The 9,986-nt window shown below is 34.9% G+C and overlaps 1 protein-coding gene across 1 annotated transcript; it reads left to right on the plus strand.

The window, feature by feature from the left end:
* The first annotated feature begins 203 nt into the window (after nt 1–203).
* LOC106711122 (nuclear pore glycoprotein p62) lies at nt 204–9,986 on the plus strand. The gene is made up of 13 exons (XM_045684218.1): nt 204–391; nt 783–833; nt 956–1,054; nt 1,233–1,720; nt 2,192–2,270; nt 2,727–2,839; nt 3,213–3,375; nt 3,900–4,358; nt 5,434–5,518; nt 6,176–6,344; nt 7,270–7,442; nt 8,244–8,355; nt 9,735–9,986. Exons 1-13 carry the CDS (start codon nt 319–321, stop codon nt 9,891–9,893), a joined length of 2,223 nt encoding a protein of 740 aa, XP_045540174.1. The 5' UTR covers nt 204–318; the 3' UTR covers nt 9,894–9,986.

Raw genomic sequence — 9,986 nt, forward strand, 5'->3', positions numbered from 1 at the left:
ATCTTCAATATGTACGTAGAAAGTACTGCGTTATACCGTTTATAATTCTCACCATTTCATCCAGGACGAATACGATTTAAATCCTAATTCAAAAATCAAATTTAAGTACGATCTTTAATAATTTATCTGTGCAATTTTTGTTTACATTTCTTATTCTGTAGTTTTCTTTTTGGTTGCTCTTTGGTTTTCTTGATCTTTTGACAACTTGACATTTGTCATACATTACAATTCGTTGTGAAATATTTCGGCGGTATTCTCTTAGATTGAAAAGTATAATAATATTTTGAATTTAAAGAGACGACATAATAACACAAAACCATGAGTTTTTCATTTGGACAGGCCACAACAACCGCTTCAGGAACTGCGTTTAGTACTAATACAATAACGGCAGGTGAGGAAGTCGTTTTTCAAATAGCAAACATGTGAAAATAATACACTACTACTTTTCATGGAAACTATAAGTTTTGCTATTATAATAAACACACATCAACATAAATACCCATAATCTAATTTAATGGTTTTCTCTCACAAATGCAATACTTAATTTGAACAAATAAACTTAACAATCACACGAGGCTAACGAATTAGTTGTTGTGGCTTTGATTTTATTAGTACCCTAGACTCATGATATAAATGTCTTGTCTAAATTGTGCATAGTTAGCACAATTAGATTTTTTTTATTTATTGATAGTTTACTTATTTTATTGTGTGCCATGTACACTTTTCCTATCTTATGGTATATGCTGGAAGAAATGTGAACAAAGTAATTAATTTTTTTTCAGGATCCCTATTTGGAGGAGGTGACAACAAACCTTTTCAGAGTCCATCTGGCGGTAAGCAAAAAAATAGTAATATTTACACCTAAAGAATTTTTATCAAACAATTCTTAACTTGATAAAGCAAGCTTATGTTATGAGATTGTGTGTTTGTTAAAATAATTATATTTTTCTTCCAGACAATAAAACAAACTTATTTGGTACACCCACTACAAATTCCCAGCCATTTGGTGGATTTTCATTTGGTGCCAAGACAACTGCATCAACATCCAATTTATGTAAGTTTACTATTTGAAAATAAAAAATAAACTCAACATTGTTTATTACGAATTATTTGGAATAATCAACTTCTATAGGCTTCTGTAAAATCTTATACAGTTGGTATCCATAGTTATGAGATCTCTTTTATGTTAGCATCAATTTGTGACTAATTATCTATGCTTCAATTTGTTACAGTTGCAAGTTCTACAACAACCGCCAGTTCTCCATTTGGTGCGACTAAGCCATTATCATTTGGAGGTTTTTCAGCACCACCTAACCAAACAGTTGGCAGTCCAGGTTTCGGGCAAGCTCCACCAAACCAAACTGTTGGCAGTTCCGTTTTTGGTCAAGCACCTCCTAATCAAACAGTTGGTAGCCCTGGCTTCGGGCAAACTGCTCAAAGTTTAGGCAGCTCTCCATTTGGTCAAGCACCACCAAACCAAACAGTGGGAAGCTCGGCATTTGGACAAACTAATCAAACTGTGGGAAGCTCGGTGTTTGGACAAACTAATCAAACTGTGGGTAGTTCTCCTTTTGGACAAGCGCCACCCAACCAAACTGTTGGAAGTCCAGCATTTGGTCAAACAGCCACAAATCAAACAGTTGCCAGTCCTGCGTTTGGACAGACTGCCCCAAATCAAACAGTTGCTAGCCCTGCATTTGGACAAGCAACTACTACTCAGGTATTATAAGATTTAAACAATATAACGTCGGTGGTTCATGGGTTAAGCACTTGACTTGCAATCTGCAGGTCCTGGGTTCAAATCCTGCCATGTACCAATGTGTTTTTTTATTTCGATTTACATATTTACATTTATCCGACATTCGTACAGTGAAGGAAAACTCTGTGATGCAATCCGCACACTGAGTGTCGCCATCCATCACTTTCCGTCTCCCGAAATGACGAAAAGTGTATTGTGTAGGATCGTTTGGCCAGGTCAAATAGAGGTCCGTGATCTCTGCCTACCCCTCTGGATTACAGGCGTCAGTTATGTGTTAAACAATATAGATAAGTAGCAAAGTGATAAACTGGACAATTTTTTGATTTTGATCAATATTGGTTTATAAAATTCTTCTAAAGATCAAGCCTAATTTTCTTTCCATAACTATCGTAAAAGAGGTTAAGTGAGAGCTTATATTCTTTTTTATTTCAGAATGCCCCACAGAATTTGTCATTTGGCCAAACACAGCAGCAAACCACAGCTGCACCTGCCTTTGGTAATACTGCTACAGGTAACAAGCAATTATATGTTTCAAACATTGTCGGGGACTTCCTCAGCACGGAATTTTAAAAATATCCAGTATAAATATTGGTCTACTATATCTGACTATGGCCCAGTCACTTGCTTGGGGTAGGCTCTGAACCCCTCGGTGGGGATGTGAGCTGATGATGATGAAATATTGGTCTATGTCACCCAAGGATAGTCTAGCTTACGTACAGTGAAGGAATTTTTCAAATTGTGTTTAGTAGTTTTAGAGCCTGTTAAATCCAATGAAATCTTTCCTCTTTGTAATATTATTATATCAAATAAGAATGTGTAAATGACTCAAGTGTCGATAATTACTAGGTACTAGTATTTACTTTTAAAACAGTTTTATTTTTTCTTCAAGTCTTTTTCTTTCACAAGACAATTTTGACATTAATGATAATGTAATTATTATCTATTCATAGTAATACTATTTTCTCAGCATCATTTGGTGTTGGAGCGGGTTCAGGATTTTCTTTTTCGAAAGAAACAACAGCAAGTTCGGGATTCTCCTTCACACCAACATTCTCTATGCCAACATCACAACCAGCTGCTGTGAGTACAACATTTCATTATATACATAAAACTAATTTAAATTTAAAGAGTGAACTCATTTGATTAAATATTTTATTACTAGCTTTTACCCGCGACTCCGTCCGCGCGGAATAAAAAAAAATAGAAAACGGGGTAAAAATTATCCTATGTCCTTTTCCTGGTTCTAAGCTACCTGCCCACCAATTTTCAGTCAAATCGATTCAGGCATTCTTGAGTTATAAATAGCGTAACTAACACAACTTTCTTTTATATATATAGATATAGATGTGATAATTACTCAAAAACTATTATATTTTTGTTATAAATATATGGCCGCTTTCTATGGAATTTGATTTAAGCTTTCAATGGAAACAAAAGATACTTTATATTACAGACAACAGCTCAAACAACACAAGCTAGCTTTTCCCTAACACCGGTATCGTCTGCGCCCAGCTTCGCCCAGAGCTCACCCGCATTCTCACAAATGTTTGCTAAAACTACTACCTTCACTCCTACCACTGCAACGGTCACCACTACTGCTGCTACTTCTACTGCTGGTAAGTCAGAAAAGACATAACCTGTCCAGATTTATTCTGGAATACACTCTTTCTTTAAGTTATTGCTTGGTATATAATCCAATTTTTTGTCAAGTTTATTTATTATGAGACCATATGATATCTGTCAGTAAAATTGACCTATAAACTTAGAACAAGGATATTTGACCCGGAGGGCATTCAAACTAGCTCACTAGTCCCTCATTGTTAACATCGAAAGTGTGACAATGTTCTTTTCGTACTAAAGCTGTCATGTCATGTTTTTTTTTTCTTTTATGCCTTACAATAACATATTTTCTGATACTTTTATTTTCTCACATATCCTTGTATGACTATAAAGTAATACAATTAAGAGGGTAGTGAGAGGGGATAAATCATTATTCAGAGAAAGAACTTTGTGAAATATTACAGATTTTTTTTACAGAAATACACTGCAATGTTCTAATTTGAACTGTTCAATGTAAATTGTTATGCAGTTTTCAACAAAATGTAATTGTATATATTTAAATAAAATTTGATAATTACAGCACCATCTTTCGCAACAACATCATCTAGCTTCAGTCTCGGACAACAACCAAGTTTCTTGTCACAACCATCAACTACAACGGCTACATCGAGCTTCTCGTTCGCTCAAAGCCAAGCTACACCAAGCTTCCCAACAAGCCAACCACAAGCCAGCAAACCATTGACTTTCTCAACCCAACCAACAACTCAAGCTACAAGTCTTAGCTTCTCAATGCCAACCAGCCAAGTTAGCCAAGCTATCACTCAAGCTACAAGCCAAGCTGCGCCAGCTGAAACTTCTCAAGCTCAAAAGCTCAACTTCAATGTGACAAGCTCAACAAGCCCAGCTACAGCTGTTGCTTCATCGGGACTTGGTTTTGCATCATCTCAGCCGAGCACTCTTACCTTTACTGGGCCCGCAGCAACCAGTGTCAGTTTACCATTAGGAAAGACATCTACAGCCACCACTACTTCTGCTACGGGTAAGTTTTTATTGTTTTTTTTTACTAAAATTGTTTCGATTTTGCTTTTTAAAAGTAGATTTCTACTACTGCACTTCCTTTATCATACTACTAGCTTTTACCCGCGACTCCGTCCGCGCGGAATAAAAATAGAAAACGGGGTAAAAATTATCCTATGTCCGTTTCCTGGTTCTAAGCTACCTGCCCACCAATTTTCAGTCAAATCGATTCAGCCGTTCTGGAGTTATAAATAGTGTAACTAACACGACTTTCTGACTATATATATAGATTATAAATGCGAATGTTTAGATGAATGGGATGGATGTTTGAAAGTATCTCCGGAACATCTGAACCGATTTTAATGAAATTTGGCACAGATGAAGGACATAATCGGGAAGGACATATAGACTAATTATTACTTTATTTTTAATGCCGCGCGGACGGATTCGCGGTCGACAGCTAGTAATATATTTTTATGGTAAAAATGTCACCGGAACTATTTTATTTCAAAGTTTTTTAATTTTATTAAAAAGAAATCAGTATATGTATGTCATAATTGACATTGTCACATGTATCAAATATGTCAATTTGTTATAAAATCACAACAAAATGAATAAATTTATTAAAAAATTTCAGTGCCCAGTTGGCACACCTAAAAGCCACTGCTTGGAAATTGAATTGAATTAAAAAATTATAAAAAGTTTTAAAAATAAGTTGAAATGCACAAGTAAGGGTATTTTTCAAAGTGATTAAATATTACAAAATATGTAAAAGCCATCTTCCTTAGGAAATTAATTGCAAATTTTAGATTTATAATAATAAAAGAAAATATGTAATAAAAACTTTTAAAAAATAAGTTAGAGTTTGTGTTAATTTATTTTTTTCTTCGTTGTATGTTTCATCAATATAATTAATTCAAAATAACAAATAAAAGATGTACATATACAATTTATCAAATCAAAATTGTCACTTGAAATTGTCGCGGGAAATTTGACAGCTGTTTAGTGTTGCCAATAAAAATTGATTGTTAATTTTCCTTAGCACGATTTTTCACACAAATTCTGTTAAAATTTACACATAGATTGTTGTTTAATAGCAACTCCAGCAAGCACTGGTATATTGTCACTGGGCAAGGCAACTACTGCTTCTACTACAATGACAGCACTTACCACTGCAACTACGTAAGTATTTTTGTATATTAAGTTATATACCTACCTTAAGTTATTATATGTAATCCTAGGCTAAGTTTATTCTTTTTTTATGTAATAATAAATAAATAAAAATGTAAGGTTCAGATTTGTTGTGAGAAATCAACACTAATACCTGCTAATTATTACTCTCCCTTGAATTTATATGTTTTTATTCATAGACACGCATATTTATATACATATTATGTAAGTCATATAATCTGTTTAGTATATTCGTATTTAACCAGTATATTAATTATCAATACTTCTTGCTCTTATTTATTTATTTTTGACATTTCTTGATATTTATTTATAATACACCCCGCTATTCATGTTCTTGTCTCCTGTCCCACTTGTCTGGAATAAGGTCGCCCTTGCTTTGTAAATTAGTTTTTAGTCATTTTTTTTGTATAAGTTATAATAGCAATAGAGTCAATAAATAAATACCTGGTTTACATTAAGCCAGTACAGTAAGACAGTAGGGCTGGTTTAGTATTGACTGTATCAGCTCGCTCACTAGTTAGTATTTACATTATGCTGGTTATTTTAAATACTGTGCAACTGTACTGGCATAATGTTAACCAGGACATAAAGGACATGAAAAGTAATCATGTAGAGTGTCATAGACAAGTTTTTTTTTTTTTTTTTCAGTACAACAGCATCAGGTCCCCCGCAGCCAATAACTTCTATAACTTTCGCACAACTTGAGGAGAACATCAACAAGTGGACGTTAGAGCTCGAGGAACAGGAGAAGATTTTCATCAACCAAGCTACGCAGATCAATGCATGGGATAGATTGCTTATTGCTAACGGAGATATGGTGAGTACAAATTATTCGGTTTCACTCTAGTTCTAATACTGTTTTTACTTCCAATGGGTTTATTGTATAGGCTTTTTTTGTGGAACACTAAAATTGTTACTAAGTAACTGCTTGATTAATTATGAAGAATTCTATATTTCTTTTTTTTTTATCTTTGTTGTGTCAAAGGTATAGTCAGAAGGTTAATTATTTCTTTTTTTTTTAAATTAGTTGTATTATTCACCCAGAACTAGTTTTTTGACTTCATTATTCCGTACCGGCAAACTATAAACTTAAAATTTAGTTTTAATTATTCCTATGGTCAGTTATTACTTAAATAATCAACTCGTTAGCTCGTTACCTTCATCCATTAAAAATTTAAATTCATGTGATCAATTTAAATCAAAATTGGTTCAATACATTTTAGATTGTTGTATAAAAGTTAATTGACATCTAAAATGGCGACCATATTGTATTATGCCAACAACATCAGTTGCACGAATTAGCCTCACTCGGTGAAATACCATGACCACACAGAAGATAGACGTCAAGTGGAAGTAATTCCAACTACAGTCTGATGAATGTGGTGTCGGAGGACTAATTTTAGTCCTCTTTCCCTTCCCATCCTTTTCTTATAAGGGAAGGATGGGAAGGGGATGTGGATTTGATGGAGGAGATGTATAGGAAGGTTAAATATTCTTTTTTTGTGCGTCTCCTCCTTCGTCGATTGAGGGTAGGTAACGCATCTGCAATTGCGAATTTCTATGGGCAGCGGTCGCTTCGCCATTTCGGCGAATTCATGTGGCCGCTTGCTCGTTTGCCACCTTGTAATATATATTTTAAAAAAATATGTATAGTGCGATATTGTTCTCAAGTAAGTGACTTTTTGTTTGTCTTTCTGAGAATAAATTCTTTAAACCTAACCTAACAGCTTATATTTGTTTAGATAGTGGAGCTGAACGACACAATCCAGAGTGTGAAGAACGAGCAACAGAGCCTCGAGCACGAGCTGGACTTTGTGGTGGCGCAACAACGTGAGCTGCAGGAGATGCTCGCACCACTCGAGCGTACTCTGCTCGCTGACAACGACCGGCTGCGAGACCCTGAGAGGGAACATATGTGAGTACTGACAGAGACCAGGAGGTAGACGACAGTGGTAGACCGCTACATGAATTACGTTCCTTGTACTGCTAAGGATTGGAATAAGTTGCCGGAGTCAGTTTTTCCATCCAAGTATAATGTGGAGGTCTTCAAAAGTAGAGTGAACCATCTTTAGACCTCATTATCACTTCATCGGGTGGATGGTCAAGCGCTAGCTTTTTCAATATAAAAAAAAAATGCAGCGGCTAACCAGCCTCGTCTCATTTAAAAATAGATTAAAAACATGGCTTATCCAGAAAGTTCTGTATAGTTATGAAGTATTTTTTTGACTAGAAAAAAATATATATGTACATTGAAATACCACGACCACACAGAAGACAGCAGTGAAGTGGAAGTAATTCCGCGTACAGTCTGATGAGTGTGGTGCTGGAGACCTAATTTTAGTCCTATTCTTATATTGGAAAGGATGAAGAAGGGAAAGTGAATTTGACAGAAGAGGGGACGCATAGGAAGAGGATATATCCTCTTTCTATGTTGATTCAAGGTAAACAACACATCTGTAATTGCGGATGTCTATAGGCAGCGGTCGCTTCGCTATTTAGGTGGATTCTAGTGACCACTTCCTCGTTTGCCATCTTATGATATAAAAAAAATAGATTTTTTTGGAAGGCGTAGAGTTATCTTATGTGTGAGATAGATACCACTACAAAGGAAGCTTCGAATGGAGTATCTCTTAGTTTGAAGCCTTAATAGAAAAGTGACCCCATTTTAGTTTGTTTTATACCATTCAAATGATTTGACTTTTTTATCACGTGACAGGTACACTTTGGCTGAAAATTTGGATACACAACTGAGACAGATGTCTGAAGATCTCAAGGAGGTCATTGAACATCTAAATGAGACCAACAGGAGTCAGGACACCAATGATCCGGTGAGTATTTCTTTTACTTCGTACTTCTTATATATAAAATTCTCGTGTCGCGGTGTTTGTGGTTAAACTCCTCCGAAACGGCTTGACCGATTCTCATGAAATTTTGTGAGCATATTCAGTAGGTCTGAGAATCGGACAACATGTATTTTTCATTTTTTTTTTTACTGCTCGCGGACGGAGTCGCGGGCGACAGCTAGTATAAATATAATTGTGATAATTTGTATAGATATTTGTTACTCAGTACATGGATATTTGAGCCAGTGAGAAAGGTGGGCTTGATGATGGCTACAGTACGAAAAAGATCTTGTGGACACTTTTTTGTAATTAAAAGAGGGCGCTAGTGAGCTAATATAATTAACTAGCTTTAGATCACGACTCCATCCCCAAGGAAATAAAAAATATAAGTTGTATGTGTGTTCTTCCCGACTGTTCTACATCTGTGCCAAATTTCTGAGAGCTGTCCGGAGATACCTTCAAACAAACATCCATTCATTCATATAGATCCATCCATACATCTAAACTTTCGCATTTATATTAGTAAAATTTGATTTATGCCTACTGAGTCAGATATCCTTGTTGGTCTAACTCCAAAATGGCTGTATGGATCTAGATCAGGGATCCCCAAACTATTTTGAACAAGTGACCCCTTTTCCAAAATGAACTGTTACTTCAGACCCCTCAAGCCAAATTACCTACTTTTAAGATCAATTAATTATTATTTTTCATTCTGACTTAGGTCAATAGAAAACAGAGTAAGAATTAGCAATGCTTTAAGTTTGATATTGACAACTTTGGGAATCATAAGAATTTTAAAACATCTTTCCGGAAAGATTTATACTTTTACTGTCGGACTATCTAATATATAAAATTCTCGTGTCACAGTTTTCGTTCCCGTACTCTTCCGAAACGGCTTCACCGATTCTCATGAAATTTTGTGAGCATATTCAGTAGGTCTGAGAATCGGCCAACATCTATTTTTCATACCCCCCCCCCCATTTTTTAACTGCGCGCGGACGGAGTCGCGGGCGACAGCTAGTTTTTTTTTTATAATATATGAATAAATAAATAACTGCTTTATTGTAACACTCATATACACAATTATGTGGGAGTCTTGGTTCCTGAACTAAGCAAAGCTCTGTGTTTCAGGAGACACTCCCTTCCCTCTATCATTAAATTAATTTTACATTTAGTGACAAAAGAAATCGTCAATCATTTATAATTAAAAAAAAATGACTTAGCATAAATAGCTAACTAAATAATGAGCTCTTATCTATTGCTTGAAATAAAGATTAATATTATTATTATAAGTTCATTTAATGAAAATAGGCAAATTATAATGCAAAAAAATTATATTCTAATTGTTTTTTTTTTTATTTCAGATTGTCCAAATTGGACGTATATTAAATGCTCATATGTCATCAATGCAGTGGATAGACAACTCTATAGCACAGATCACAACTAAACTGGACCAATTGAAAGCGACACATGACACATTGAGGAGAGATAATGAGAGATCATTCCAACTCACATATAACTGAGTACAGACGGACATCATTGTGAAATGTTAACCGATTCCTTGTACAAAAAACATATTTTCATCTCTCATTTTATTAAAAAAAAAAATAGAGATA

The sequence above is a fragment of the Papilio machaon genome, chromosome 25 (assembly GCF_912999745.1).
Source record: "Papilio machaon chromosome 25, ilPapMach1.1, whole genome shotgun sequence".
In the NCBI taxonomy this organism is placed as follows: Eukaryota; Metazoa; Arthropoda; class Insecta; order Lepidoptera; family Papilionidae; genus Papilio; species Papilio machaon.